The 16,726-nt window shown below is 38.2% G+C and overlaps 1 protein-coding gene across 1 annotated transcript; it reads left to right on the top strand.

Moving 5' to 3' along the window:
- The first annotated feature begins 3,445 nt into the window (after positions 1–3,445).
- On the top strand, positions 3,446–15,360 carry LOC109402519 (lactosylceramide 4-alpha-galactosyltransferase). Its single transcript, XM_029864182.2, has 2 exons — positions 3,446–4,572; positions 12,907–15,360. Exons 1-2 carry the CDS (start codon positions 3,872–3,874, stop codon positions 13,268–13,270), a joined length of 1,065 nt encoding a protein of 354 aa, XP_029720042.1. The 5' UTR covers positions 3,446–3,871; the 3' UTR covers positions 13,271–15,360.
- Positions 15,361–16,726: the final 1,366 nt, after the last annotated feature.

Raw genomic sequence — 16,726 nt, 5'->3', positions numbered from 1 at the left:
TATACAGAGAAATAACATCCAAACAATAACAAAATTTTCTTTCGAAATCTGGGTAAGAATTCAAATTATTTCAACATGAACAACACTAGCGCTGTCATACAGCATGTTGCGTTAATCAGTGGTGAAGTGCGCATATCACAGAGAACAGACATTCAAGTTAGACAAAAAATCTTCCGAAAGCTGTGTAAGGAATCATTTTTTTTAGCGTTAAGAACACTAGCGCCACCTAAGCTACAGAGAACAGACATCCAAGTCTGGTTCTGAAACTGTGTAAGGAATTTAACGGCCATTTAAAATCGGCAACACAAGTGGCAATACCATGTCGCTGCAATCGGTTAATTTCTCATACTAATTGAATTCACCACTTGAAATGTTTCAATTCACTTCTGACTGTGGCAATATGATATTTGGCGGCGTTAGTGTTTTCATCGTGTATTGGTTTGCAACCTTACTCAAGTGAAGATTCACATCCTTACATAACCTTTTGAATGAAATTTGTTCTAGCCTGGATGTCTGTTCTCTGTGCCTAAGCAGCATGTTGCTAGTCAGTGGTGACCATGTTGCTACTTGTATTGCTATTTCAAATGATCGTTAAATAATTCCTTAACCCAGACCACAGAGAACAGACATCCAGGCTAGAACAAATTTCATTTGGAAAGCTGTGTAAGGATTTGAATCTTTACTTGAGTAAGGTTGCAAACCAATACACGAAGAGAGTACACGCTAAGATCATTTTACCTTTTTTCCAAGAAGTGCACAACCGCAAATATGCGTGAATGATACTCAAATATAGGTAAACAGAACTCAAATATGGGTAATGTGGACACAAATATGAGTAATTGTCACCCAAATATGGGTTAATATTACCTATAAATGCGGTTGTGCACTTTTCCAAAATATGAGCTTTATTTACCCATATTTGCGTAAAGCTGACGCAAATTTGAATAAAATTTACCCATATTTTAGAAGAATAGGTAAACTGATCTTAGCGTGTACTAACACAGAGAACAGACACCCAGGCTAGAACAAATTTCATTCGGAAAGTTGTGTAAGGATTTGAATCTTTACTTGAGTAAGGTTGCAAACCAATACGCGATGATAACACTAACGCCGCCAAACACCATATTGCCACAGTCAGTGGTGAATTGAAACATTTCAAGTGGTGAATTAAATTAGTATGGGAAATCAACCGATTGCAGCGCCATGCTATTGCCACTTGTGTTGCCGATTTCAAATGGCCGTTAAATTCCTTACACAGCTTCGGAACTAGACTTGGATGTCTGTTCTCTGTGGTTTACTCTACTATCTATAGCCTGGATGTCTATTCTCTGTGCCTAAGCAGCATGTTGCTAGTCAGTGGTGAATAAACAGCGCCATCATCATGTTGCTATTTGTGTTGCTATTTCAAATGATCGTTAAATTCCTTAACCCAGACAGACACGTACATACAACGGTACGGAGAGTGTCAAGAAAATTCTAAAAAGATTGATTTGAACAATTTTTAGAGCTAAAAAACTATAGAGGAAGAATGTCGCTGGCGTCGCCGCCGCGACATCTCTTGCTGGCGGAGATAGGCAGGGATATAAGTGTCAACGCGAAAAAGTATGTAGTTTGACAGATAGATACCCGGCACGTTTTCGTCCTCTATGGATCACTGCACGAATTTCTGCTGACCTGCTTACTGTCACACGAAATTTAACGTTTGAGCGGTGTCGGCACCGCTCAAACGTCAAATTTTCTGTGGGAATAAGCCGGCCAGCAGAAATTCGTGCAGTGGACCATAGTTTATTCACAGAGAACAGACATCCAGGCTAGAACAAATTTCAATCGGAAAGTTGTGTAAGGATTTGAATCTTTACTTGAGTAAGGTTGCAAACCAATACACGATGACAACACTAACGCCACCAAACACCATATTGCCACAGTCAGTGGTGAACATTTCAAGTGGTGAATTAAATTAATATGGGAAGTTAACCGATTGCAGCGCCACGCTATTGCCACTTGTGTTGCCGATTTCAAATGGCCGTTAAATTCCTTACACAGCTTCGGAATTGGACTTGGATGTCTGTTCTCTGTGGTTCACACTACCATCACCTGGTGGAAAAGTTGCACGAATCACTGTGTTGTGCAATATCGTCAACAGAAGGCACTAGTGTGAAAAGTCAAACGCATAGATAAACCACAGACAAACAGACGTCTCACTCTACTCACTTCTCATCGTTACCCTTTTTAACGGTTAGTTCAAATATTTTGTAGTTCGCAAATCGCTCGGTCACGGTGCTCGCATCGTTATTGCTCCTGTTTGACGTTTGCTCACTACTGCCACCTACTGAGTGCTTTGCGTAACACAGCCTGGTTAGCATAGGGCGATTATGTTTTCGTGACGATGATTTTTATCGCAATTTGATCCAAGTGCTACGTCTGTTTGTCTGTGGATAAACGATGCGCGCGCCTCTGGTTGTGAAAGCCACAACTATGAAAATTTAAAATGATCGTTAAAAACGTGGTCGATGGAAATTTCGCAAGTGTTACGTCTGTTTGTCTATGGATGTGTGTTCTCTGTGCTAGGATAATAACTCAAAAGTACACTCAGAAATAAAAGTATACACGGAATTACCACAGAGAACAGACATCCAGGCAAGAACAAATTTCATCCAGAAAGTTGTGTAAGGATTTGAATCTTCACTTGAGTGAGGTTACAAACCAATGCACGATGACAACACTAACGCCGCCAAACACCATATTGCCACAGTCAGTGGTGAATTGAAACATTTCAAGTGGTGAATAAAATTAGTATGGGAAATTGCAGCGCCACGCTATTGCCACTTGTGTTGCCGATTTCAAAAGACCGTTAAATTCCTTACACAGTTTTAGAACAGGAGTTGGATGTCTGTTCTCTGTGGAATTACTATTATTTATGCATTTTGTATCCGCATCTCTCTCACTCTCTTTCTGTTTTGATGCTATCTGGTGCTTCGCCTGGGTTGACGAAACACTTTCTCTTCAACCCAGGCTAAACGGCAGATAGTATGAAAACAAAAAGAGAGTGAGAGAGATGCGGATACAAAATGCATAAATAATAGTAATTCCGTGTATACTTTTATTTCTGATGCCGTTTTTCTTTTTTAACCTGGGTTGGAACTGGATTGGCGGGAAATGTATAAACAAACAACGTCAAACAAACTTTAGTACAAGCGAAACCGAAGTCGGGTTGGGGTTGAAACTGTGATCTGATCCAGTTCCAACCCAGGTTGGAACTGGATAATAAAGAAAAACGGCATGAGTGTAGTGCAACTTTTTTTATGTGTGTCGTTGGCTGCGAACTTGCATCTCCGACACGAACCATTATAATCCATACTCACCACCAATGTTACCGCAGCCAAATCAGTATACTCACCTTTTTATTCACCTCTCTTTTGACAAATAAAATGTAAACAATAAACATAGCTCTACAAAAAATAAACAGCAGATTCTCAAACTTTGCATACAAACATTGATCTCGTGCTTGGTGGTTCCTACAGATAACGCGTTCTTATCAGTTTTATCAGATCTTTCAGTGTATGTGCCAGCTACGTTAATCTACTCCGTCACCCATAAGTGCAACTATCATGCTAGTGTTAACCAACGGTGCTGATAAGGGCGATAAATCATCCGACGTCGTCGCCGTCGACGTAATTCGTCGTCAGTGTTAGTACCCGAACTCTGGCTGCCGCCCAATCCGCTGCCGGAACCAACGCACAGCACAGCTCAGCATTCGATTATCTTATCTCTCTTTTGCGAATCTCATAAACGGACCGCGTATAAGTTCGTTGCTTATCCCCCACGTTCTACATTTTAAGCTGCTTTAGTTGGTTGATGAAGCTCTCGGAAAATGGTTTCCATCAATCCGTTCCATGCCAGTGGCAAAATTCGACGGCGGGTATACATATCGCTTGGCCTGCTGATTGCCATGCTGTACATAATGTACTCGATCGAAAGTCAGCGTCCACACGAGAACTGCTTCGCCCGGGAGTTCCCAGATCCGTTCCGGGTGCTGGAAGACGTCCAAAAGTCGCACAAACAGCCGAAACACGGACGGAATATCTTCTTCCACGAAACGTCCTGTTCGGCGGATGGCGTGATCAAGCTAAACGCCCGCCAAGCTTGTGCCATCGAATCGGCTGCCCGGATGAATCCGGACTGGAATGCGTTCGTCCTGTTTGCCTCCCCGGTAGGATTCCGGAACAGGAGTGCCCTCCCGCTGTTGGACGCTCTGCACGCATACCCAAACATCAACTTGAGGTACGTGAACCTGTCCACCTACGCCCAGCATACGCCGCTGGAGGATTGGATGCGAAGCGGTGAAATCTTCCGGTCCAAGTACATGAACTCGCACCTGTCGGACATAATGCGCTATCTGACGCTGTTCAAGTACGGCGGTACCTATCTGGATCTGGACGTGGTGGTACTGAAATCGTTTAACGACATGGAACCGAACTATGCCGGGGCGGAATCGGCACGATGGGTGGCAGCCGGAGTCATGAATTTTGAGCCCGACGGACGGGGGCACGAGCTGGCGGAAATGTGCGTCAGGTAGGTGGAAATATTGAACCTTTTTTAGCAATCGGGTGGTACGAAAAGAATGTTGAAGCTATTAAAGCTTTTCAAACTATGTTCAAAGCATACAGCTGGAATTCTCTATTATTAGCCCACTTGTTTTCAGTACAGCATGAGGACTCATATTTGTTAGCTACCATGAGCGACGCGTTTTCAAGCATTTCAATTACCGTTCAAGTGATATTACGGCATTATGTGTTGCTATTTGGTACATCTTAACTTTGGTTATCTTATCCACACCGTATAAGTCGAAGGGGTTCATATAACTCTTGACAATGTACAATTTATAGCAATTGCCTAATGCATACCGATAAGAAGGCGATAATCTTTCACATGAGCACTCGCTTCAAATGATTGGTTAGTTTTCAATTTTTATTAGGTATACACGGGCCCACCTGGGGTTAAAAAAAAATTCTTTCACATTATTTTTTCATTTGTTCAGTTCATCTTACCTGTGTCGTAGTAAATGTGGTGGATAAATCCCATTAGATTTGGCCACAAAACATATCGACATTTACCCACATTCCAACACAAGGGAGCGCTTCTCAATTAGAAGAACACGAACCCAAAATTAATGTCGTGGCTACTAACATAGTTGTTATCGCAGCAAGGGTTATTGCTTCCAATTGGTATTTGACCGTAATTTATTCGATAAATATTTTGCAACATATTTCTTGAATGAGGAAAATACGGGTCTGGTACGTTTGCATAATGCAAATTTGATATAACTACATATTCTCCTAAGAAAAGATTGAAGAACAGCCTTCAATGAAAAGAAGGCACGCTTAGTGGTGTGTTATATTAGGCCCGAAACAGCGTAAAATTTGATATTTTCCGAAAGAGGAATTTGCCTTCTTTTGTACGTAGACTGTTCTTCATCGAGGCAAGCACTGCAGTTTCAGGAAATGATTCTTTCCAGAAGATCATCCCCTTATATGTTTATTGTATCGCGAGAAATTAAAAAATAAAGTCATTACACCGTCTTCAGCCAGAGGCTGCACAGACTGAACATTACCAACACGAGATGTTTAACACTGATGCATAGTGTATTATCGGATTAACATTCTTTAATACCGTCTCGTCCATTCCTTCTCCCTCAGGTAAATGATAAATAGGCTCGTGTTCATGGCGATAGCACAAATTTCCCAAATGGAGGAGAACGTGCCTCTGGAACCGACCTACTGATACCTGATACCTGACTTCATGTAGCTCATTATTAACTAAAACCAGCTTTAAAGCAAAAGTCCTTATGCCAAATGTCCTAATAACGAACGTATTATCGGCAAGTTTGTTCTCTTCGTCAGGAGGGGTTTTTGTCGGCCAAATTTCCTGAAACTTGGTCATATAATTCAGCTTGGTTGGGAAGGATTTGTGGCCATCTCTGAGTTCAACAGCTTCCAATAAACCCCCCATGACGAAAAGAACAAAACTGCCGAAAATACACAATTTCCCCTAACTCAAAAATAATAAAATAAATTAGGATTACAGAAGTGTGAAGAATTAGCCTAAGTTAAAATTCACGAATAAAAAGAAATTAAAAAAAAAGGATTACAGAATACGCTAGAAGTATTCTGAAAGCATCCCAGAAGTATTTTGCAAGAATCCCAGAAGGATTCTGAAGTATTCTGGAAGCATTCCAGAAAGTTTTTTAGAACTTATCTGCATCCTATAGGGATTGCACAAGCATCCCAAAAGAAATCTGGAAGCATCCCAGAAAAATTTGGAAAGCATCCCAGAAGGAATCTGGAAGAATCCCAGAAGAACTCAGGAAGCATTATTTAAAAACTGGAAGCATCCTAGAAAGATTCTAAAAGCAACTCAGAAAGATTCTGGAGGAACCTAGAAGCATCCCAGAAAAAAATCTGTAATAATTCCAGAAAAATACTGGAAACACCTCAGGAAGAATATGAAAGTATCCCTGAAGAACTCGGGAAGCCTCCCAAAAGAAATCTGGAAGCATCCCTGAAAAATGCTACGAGTAACCTTGAATAATTCAGAAAGCATTCCGGATAGATTCTGGAACCATACCTGAAGAAATCTGCAAGCATCCCAGAAGAATTCTGGAAGCATTCAATAAGGAATCTGGTAATATCCCCGAAAAACTCGGGAAGTGTCCCAAAAGGAAACTATACATTCCAGAAAGATTCTGGGAGCAACCTGAAAGAATTCCGAAAGCAACTCAGAAGGATTCTGGGAGCATCCCAGAAAGAATCTGGAGGTATCCTGGAAGAATTGAGGAAGCATCCCTGATGGATTCTTGAAGCATACCTTAAGGAATCTGCAAGCATTCCAGAAGGATTCTAAAATAATCCCAGAAGAATTGTGGAAGCGTTCCAAAATAAATCGGGAAGCATCCCAGGATGATTCTTGGAGTAGCCTAGATCAATTCTGAAAGTAACTCATAATGATTTTTAAAGTATCCTAGATGGAATCTGGAAGTATACCATAAGAACTTGGGAAGCATTCCAAAGGAAAAAAAACTGTAAGCATCTGTAAGAAGGATTCTAAAAACATCACAGAAGCATTCTGGAAGCATCCCAAAAGAATTCTGGAAGAAATCTAGTAGGGATTTGGAAGCGTCCCAAAAGTGTTCTGGAAGCAGGTTTGTTAATAGTCAGCTGAGCTTGAAGCAGAATCACTAACGACAACGGGTAATAAAAAGTTTTCGTCACTGCCCAAGTAACAATTCAAAATCATTAATAAGCATGTCAGTTGATTAAATGTGCTACAAAGGCGCCGACAGTTGTACAAGAGTTTATGTTTAACAAAATGGCGAATGAATGTTTCATGCAGTGGAAACTGCACGTTAGTTAAACATATTTCTGCTCCTTGAATAACCAATGGTATAAAAGTTTAAAAACAGTTGCTTAAGTATTCACATCATCTGTTCAATAGTGCTCTAATAATGATAGAATACAAGCTGCTTCCAACGTATTAGATGCCGTTATTCCACATAAGATCTTCAATTAAACAAGTAGCCTATTTAAAGTTAAACAACTTTTGCTTGATCATTTTATTCAACTACACTGATATAGCTTAACAACAAGATATTACCATGTTTCTTTAATACAAATGTTACACTTTTATTCAAGCAATGTTGATTAGCAGTGGTACTGTGTCACTTAATTATCGTTGTTCACCCTGCCCCTTTTTGTAAACACGATTGCTGATTAGGAGCCTAAAGACAGGGTGGCCACTCAACCGGGAATTCCGGGAAAACCGGGAATTACCCGGGAATCGCAAACAACCGGGAAAAACCGGGAAAAAATCGGGAATTTGCTTAGAACATAAACCACCCTTAAAATTGAAGGTCCAGGATAATAATTTCTATTGCATCTACATGAGAATCATTATTTTTTCTTAAACATGATTAATATTTTTGTAATCTAAAGATACTATATCGCAGATACTAGATGCAGAGTTCAAAACTTAATCATAAGATTTATTTTAGATTTTTCTTAAATTTTGATTTTGAATCTTGGACTTTATTAATGAAACTGTTGTAGAGAATTTCAATTGTTTTTGAAAAAACTAAGGTATAAATGGAAAACTTTAAATAATGTGTCCTGGGTAGTGTAGTATACTAGTCCTACAGGTAGGACAGTCAGTGTATTGTATCATTACAGAAAAAATATTGCCATATTAAATATAAGAAATTCTGTTAAATCGATCGTCTTCAAGAATTTCATAACATTTTTCCCAGTATTCCATGTTGGACATGTTCTTTAGATAGTATACAATCGATTCTTTCAGATTGCCTAACATTTCTCTTGATGATAAACCAAGGTTTTCTTCGCAGATTCTCCTATAGATTTCTCCAAACATTCATTAAGAGATTTAGCAAGATATTTTCCCAGGGATTTCTTGAAACGTCTTACAAGTAACTTTTCCAAAACAATTCAACCATATCAAGCAATTTTACCAATATTTTCCTTTTTTTCAAGAAAATTATTTGTAAAATTATAAATAATTTCTAAAGACGTTCTTAAAGATTTTACATGCTTTTCGTCAAATACTGTTGGAGTAATTTATTTGGGAATTCCAACTATATTTTACCTATTTGAATCCTCCCATGGATTTCTTCAGGAGTCCCTCTTTCATTAGTACACTGTCAAGCATCTCAACAGTGAACATTATCAAAGAATCCTTTAATAATTATTCCAGAGATTCCACAAACAGTTTTTACATTCCAGATTATCTTTATAAGTTTCTTCAAGGGATTTTTCGAATAATCTCCCAGGGATTACTCCATTAGATTCTCGAGAAATTGATTGGATTTTTTTTTAATTTCATTTGAGATTTCTATTAGAAATTTCTACCCTAACTTTGAATAGAGCATATCTAATATGTATAAAATTCCGAAAATACTATCTTGAGAAATATTTTAAGTTTTTAAGACTAGAGAAAATATGGGCTTCTTACTAAATGTGGCCTATATTGGATTTTGTTTTTCTACCAAAGATGCTCTAATAGCAGGGCTCATTCGCTTCTAATTGTTAGGCATGATTTAGTTTTCGCTTTGTTCGAGATTTTACTAACGTTTTCTGAATTTTGAATGTTGATAACTTGCACATAACAAAAGAACTTCTGGTACAAAAAAATCGCATTCAAGTGTTTTTATGTAATTTTGAGCGTTAAACAGTTCAAGCTTAAAGCATAAAATTGAACAGTTATGGTGTTATGTTGTTGGGGAATTCAAAAAAATATATAAATGTAAAATTTATTATAGCCGCCATAAACTGTCAACCTCCTAGAACGCGATCAATTGAGCCAAAAGTCTACTTCACTTGGGCGCTTCCAGTAAGGTTAAACTGTTTACAAAATCAGAAAAGTGAGAAAATAGAAAATAGCAATATCAGTGTTCCGATTTAACCATATAAATCAATTTCTAGAAAACCGGGAAATTTTTTTTAGGTACCGGGAAAAACCGGGAAATAACCGGGAATTTATTTTACCGAGTTGAGTGGCCACCCTGCTAAAGAGAGCAAACGCGGCTACAAGCTTGAAGACCAAACAAACTTCTTGCAGCAGCTCTAAATATCACACTCTTCACACTTTTAAAAACATTCTGACTTACCTTTTACACTACACGCTCACGGCAGCAAAATCGGTAACAAAAACACCAGAAAAAGCAGCTGAAGTGGATCCTGGGCGGCTTCTGGGCGGCTCCTCTGTTTGGTATTGACAATCTACTCTATCCACTTTGTTGCCACCGGTCAAACCGGGCTTATCTTCCTTATGTCCATATCTTAAAGCTGCCTGGAGATATACACATTCTCCTCCCGAAGTTTTACACATTCTCCTCCCGACACAAAACAGGAGCAGTGAAAATAAATAAAGTTCACTTATTTGAACGTTCAAATAAAAAAAAAAAGTTCGAAGCGATACCAATCTTACAACACAACACCGTGAATTACTGACAGACTAGCAAAATAATTAGCATGCATGCCTTATTATTAAACGTTGCGGTTACAATTATTCAAACATTGATCAACTTCAATGTTTATGAAGACAATTAGTTGAATAAAATATGTAAGCAATGTTTAAGCAGCATATGTACGGTAATGCATTGGACTCAGAAATTGAGTATTTATATACTGCTTTAAATCTGCAGATTCATGTAATTCGGATTGAAGCAGAGCGGATGCAGACGAGTGTGAACCCAAAGATCCAGAGTTCGAGTCTTTCTATTGATGTGATTTGTCCCATAAAATTAATTAAAATAAAGATGTTGGCGGTACATAATCAGAGAGAGCTATTCCAGACACAAATGCAGAAATGTTGAAAGTTAAATCATTTTCTCATTTTATTGTTACATGATGTAACATGATGTTGAAGAAACGTTTAAGAATCGTTTTTGTAGCAATTATAAAATCATATCTATAAATAGAAATAAATTTCGTAAGTTGTATCACGGCTCCAGCATGTTTAGATTGTATTATGGTGGAATAAATATCGAAGAAAACTTGTTATTATGCGATATGCTTCTAGTGCACAATAACGGTTTCTAAAACCATTCTTAAATGAGTAAACAAATAGCATCATACAACATCGTTTGAAAAACTGTGAAGAAAAGTTTATGATATTTGTGTAAACTGCTGATGGTTCTAACGTTGAACAAGAGTTTCACAACAGATGTACGATCATTGGATAAACATTAATTTCATCGTGCTTATAGAACAGTTGACGTTGAATTTTTGGGCGAACAAGAGTTGAAGAACAGTTTTATTTCAAAATTATTCAAATATAATACGACTTCCAGTTTAATAACGTTGCTTTGAGGAAATGTTTAAAGCAAAAATTGTTTCTTGGGTTATTGATTATTTTTATAAAAATGATTTCCCTTAGACTGGCTTAAACCGGTGCCCGCACCCTAGTATAAATGTAAGGTACACCGGGGCAAGTTGAAACGCGTGGGGCCAGATGAAACAGCGGGTTAACATGATGTTTTCTAATGATAGCAAATAGTTTGATCGTCATAACACATAGTTTTTGATTGAAACCATCTTTTAGCGGAGGATAAATTTCCAAATTGTATTGAAATCTATTTCAAAACTTCGTTTTTCAACTTGCCCCGGTATACCTTACAGAGGATACCAGATAAACTAAATCGCCTTGGATTGCCTCATTGGATCATCCAGTATCTAAAATCTTCCGTGACTTCGCGTACATGGTGCTAAATCCAATATCTTTGATATACCGCCAGGAGTTCCACAAGGCAGCCACCTTGGACCGCTCATTTTCGTCCTTTTTATAAATGAGTAGCTGTCCCGGCAAACGTCGTACTGTCCACACTGAACTGCGAACAGTTACAGTGTTTCTAAATCCCATAGGGTAGAAGCTTCAGTTTTGGCCAGCCCGGAGTTTTGGTCATAGTGCGGTATTCAGCCTGTTACGATCTAAATCGGCATATATTTATTTTTCATTAGTAGATTCTAATGTAATATAATAATTAAAGCTGTGAAAACCATACATTTTGATTAAAAATTAGAATAAAAAAAAATCTTAAAAATCAGCTCTCATATGTCTATTTTGGCCAGGGTGCTTCTAATTTAGCCACTCCAATAAGAAGTACACGTGATTGGCCAAAATATAAACCAAAGTTGAGAATATGGCCAAAACTGCGACAATACTTCTATTTTGGCCAGTGCCATTTTTAATACAAAAATCAAGTATTAGCTTGATTTCTGCATTTTTTATAAAGTAAACCTCTCATTTGACGCATTGGTTGTTTTCATAGGATTGTTGGTTATTTTTATAAAAATGATTTCTCTTAGACTGGCTAAAACCGGTGCCCGCACCCTACGGGAGAATATAGATGCGACTTTGCGAGTTAACGGAATATATGGAGATCGATCTTAATAATGATTAATCAGATCAATCAACGCACCAAAATTTGAGTTTCTAGTTCCATCGTGTTGCTGTAAGCCAGCGGAACATGGTGGCCCGGTGGCCTAACAACAGGATCCCGAACCCCAATCGACGATGCCATCAGCAACCAATATCAACTGAAATTCGAGAACATAAATGGAGGTGGGTTGGATACACACTAACGAAATGGTGGAGACGAAATCTGCAAGCGCTGGATTGGAATCCGGCAGGACATCGCAGCAGAAGCAAACCCAGGGGTTCGTGGCGGAAATCAGGGAAGTCGATAGGAATCTGATGTAGGCCCAGATCAAAGCTAGAGCGAGCAGCCGCCTAGGATGGAGATATTTTACGTTGGCCCTATGTGCCCCCAGGGGTACTCCAGGGAGTGAATGAATTACAAAAAATTAAACCAGAGAAACAAAGCAGGCGTCCACCAAATTTCGTATAGCAGTTTTACAGTACTTTTTATGAGTTAACTATGCAATTCATCATCATAATTTCTATTTTATGTAACTCATTTTGATAGCATAATAGCTATTTTTTCTGAACTGGTTCATTATGCAAATGAAATAAGTTGAAATAGTTTTGTTTACCAAATAAAACGAAAATCATGAATCATAACCAAAATTTGTCATGCAATATTCTCGTGCTGATTTTGCAATCGTGCTACAAAAAAGACAGATTGACGAAAGTTGTGAATGGAGACGAGAAGGAGATGTCTGATGTGAGCCACTTTTCTTAAAACTGGAACAAAATTGATTTCCGAGGTGAAAAATGCTGTATACTACGTAATGTAATGAAAAAATTGAAAGTTTTTTTGTATGTACTTAGAATTCTTATAGAACCTGCAAAAACCTGGAAATATCTGGCGATTTCATTTTCTTAGTTGAGTAAACAGATATCCTAAAAAAAGCTTCCCCTTGTCATCTCTCCCAACAGGGACCTACTGATGAACTTCAACGGCCAGGACTGGGGCAACAACGGCCCGGGCGTCATCACCCGGGTGCTGAAGCGTATCTGCGAAACCCAGGCGCCACTGATGATGACCCGGGAGCGGTGCCGCCACTTCACCGTCTATCCACCGGAGGCCTTCTATGCGATCAACTTCGATGACTATCTGCAGTTCTTCGAGGAACGCTGGCTGGAGCAGGCGCTGGCCACCGTCAACCGGTCGATCGTGGTGCATGTGTGGAACAAGTTCAGCAAGGATCACAAGGTACGGGTGGGCTCTCGGGTGGCGTACGGGGTGCTGGCGGAGCAGTACTGTCCGCGGGTCTACAAAGCGAGCGGTGAGTTTTTCTAGTTTTTTATTTGTATATGGGAATTTCTGAGTGAATGGGAACGCGTGTGAAGTTATTTATATATTAAGTTAATGGTGTAAGGGAGAAGTATTAGAAAACAGAATTCCTACGAAGCGTAAAATGTTGCATTTTAAAGGAAGTTTAGTGGTATTCGTTCAAATGAAACTATGCACAGTGCTGATATTTCGAAGTGTGATAAGTGCACTGGGACAAAATGTAGAATCCACGTTTTTTTGGTATTTGAGCACATTTACGCTATTTTTTAGTCAGTAATCTAGGGTTATTTTAAAAATGGGAAATATGTCACACATCACTTAGCGTGAGCTTCGTTTCGTTGGTCTCGCATTTAAGAAGTCGTACATTTTTTGCATCAAATTAACATCACTTACAAAAAAAACAAAAGCAATTATTAAAAGAGTGAATCTTTTCATCGTTACAACATTATTCAACATTTGTCGACTTATTCACAAAAATCACAACAAGGGGACTCACTAAACAGTTTAAATTGCAGCGTAAGCCATGAATTTCGTTTATTTGAAATGTTTCATGAAATAGCGAATGAAATAATCAAAGATTGCCTTGGTGATCGCGACGTTTAATCAGAATAAACTTTAATCAGCGGTTTACGCTGTTAAGTGGACCCCCCTAATGATAAATGTTTCCTCTCCTGTATACCTACATACTTCAGAATCGGGAACCTTTAAGTAAAAACTTGACTCTTGGCTTGTAACATCACGGATGTTACCACAAAAAAATCACCTACTTTTCTGTCACCAGGTATTGTGTCTTTCTCATGGAAATAACTGCTTTGTTTCATTATAAGTTAACCAACAGCTTAAGGTTTTTGTTTGCCCCAGACATACACACATATTATCAATCTAGTAGAAATTCGGATTTTTTGTAGAACTGGTCTGGCCGCATGCATAAGTTTCTCATATACCATATTTTCAGATTCAGCTTCTGAAATGAACTGTAAGTGGTTGAATCTAGATATGTCGAAATGAGATTTTCAGCAATGATTGGATCACTCATACTGGCACCCTGTTCCAACAAAGATTTTTTTTTTGTTCCATCAAAACCAAAATCCTCTCAGAATCTTCAAAGTTTTGCTATAAAGGAAACTGAATGCTTAGGTAAACTGGGTTGATCTAAACTGGTTTTTGTTAATGTACACAAGCACAATAAACAGTGACTTAACGTGGGAAATCATAACCTCGAATATACATGAAACTTAAAATACAAACACATCACAAAGAGGCTACGTGTTGTACGTAAGATTGAAAAACAAAATCAATAGAACTAAACATCACTGAAGTTCATATAAACGTTTTTTCAATCATTAGATTCCGCAATCACACATCACATATGACTGCACGTAATTTATTTATATTTATGCATACTAAGTTAAAGCTATCGATATTTTTGATCACTACCTAATTTAGTTTTACTATCTAGTTACGGGAAACGGACAGCGCAAGTTTATTCGGCATAACGTAAGAAATGTTCTATATCTAAAAAAAGTTCTCTAAAAAGTATCAATCTCGAATAGGCACGGAATGCTTTATGACGCTCCATACATGAATTAGAGATTAGAGTATTTTTTTTTCCGAAAAAAGTAAGAGATGAGCAAAACTCTGTTCCAATTCACTATTTAGTACCTATAACGTAATTTTTTGACTGTTTAATATTATTAATCAATTTGCTAGCAAAAGAAAGAAAGTACGAATGGCTGTTTGAGGGGTTTTACAAAACAAAAACCGTATTATTTAGATTAAAAAAAAGATAAAATGTGCTCCGTGTAACTTCAAGATCATTAATGATTGCTCGCAAATAATACGTATCTCCCTAATATGTTACTATGCCGGTTTTGCTAATTTATTCTATTGTTAAACATTTGTATATCTATATTCCAAACATGTCGGTGTAATTACTCAAACATTTAATACCAATATAGGTTAGGTTAAGTAATGTGATGGTGCATCTGTTTTTTTTTTTCACATACCTATTTGCTTTTGTTTATTCTTTATTCGTTGTTTATCGTAACAAAATTAGAATCTGTAACCAAATACAAAGGCCAAATAATGCCAATCAAGCAACGTGAGTGTGATTTTATCCGAAACAATCCATGAGACGTTAACAAATAATGGACTTGATTAATATAGTTATTTTTTCCAAAGCTGTCCAACATCGGTCCTGTGGGAACATGCGATCACAAGAACTCCTCCAGGAGAGGTTGAGATTTTCCCGAAAAATTAAATCAAAGATTTGCTACGAAATCTATTCAGAACTCCTTCCGAAATTCCTTCAAGGATTTATCACGAAAATTAAACCAAGATACCTTCTTCAATACATTTGAAATACCTTCTTGAATTTCCATCGCGATTCCTCGTTGGAATATTCCATTGTTTACATTGAGAAGCTGTGTGGTTGTGCCAACAGGTTCTTCGTCACAGCTTCTAGCTGAAAGAGTGTTCTTTAAACAGCTACGAAGCGCTTCTGTTTTGTGTATTTGGCAACAATACAAAACGTACTGTATAAAAGCAGCTGTTTTATTGGTTGGGACTCTTATTCGATTTGCACATCTTCCGGCAAATCTTCCGGAGTTTCACAGCAAAGAGATGGAAAGCTATAAAGTGTTTGTGTATTAGCTTATATCCCGCTTAAAGTTTATTTTAACCGATCCCGCGTAAAGTTTGTTTACATCCGATAAGCCGTGTTGGTATGCCAACAGTTTCTTTATTACAGCTTCTTGTAATGATATTGCATAACACTAACAGCCATCAAAGCGCTGCTGATTTGTGGAATTGTCAGTAATACGAATTGTACTGTATAATAGCAGCTGTTCTGTTAGTGGTGACTCCTATTCGATTTGTTCACATCTTCCGGGAAATCTCCCGCAGTTGGAATAGAGTGAAGTAAAGGCAGCCCCAGTAACGAATGACTGACTTCAGAAAACCGAGTTTGGTAGTTGTATGGTGCTTATTTTGAAGCTTATGGTTTATATTTGACTAGCTTCCCTTCTATTCAGCGATGACTGCTTTAAATCGATTGTTACACAACAGATAGCTAATGACTGAAGCTTATAGCGCTGAAAACGTTAGTTAGGATCCTCCTGCGGTTCCTCACGGAATTCATCCGCGGATTTCCCGAAATCCTTTGAGATCCTTTATCTCCCGGAGCTTTATCTTGAATGAATCTCATGATTCCTCTTCTGGTTCCTTTCCTTAGGTTCTTCTAGGATTTCTACCAGATCTCTCTTGGTATTTTCCTGGAATCGCTCGTGGAGTTTATTGCGTAATTTCACGCGGTGCTACTTATGGAATTTTCTCGAAGCTTCTTCTGGGGATCATCGAGTTTTGCTGGGAAATCCTAGTGTTATTCTCGTGATTTCTACCAGAGATCCTTTCGAGTTTTCTCCAGAAGTTTATCCCTGGATTTCACTCAGAAATTTTCGGGGG

This window comes from Aedes albopictus, chromosome 2, assembly GCF_035046485.1.
Source record: "Aedes albopictus strain Foshan chromosome 2, AalbF5, whole genome shotgun sequence".
NCBI lineage: Eukaryota > Metazoa > Arthropoda > Insecta > Diptera > Culicidae > Aedes > Aedes albopictus.
The sequence above is the reverse complement of the archived record's forward strand: the minus strand, read 5'-3'. Positions and strand labels throughout refer to the sequence as shown.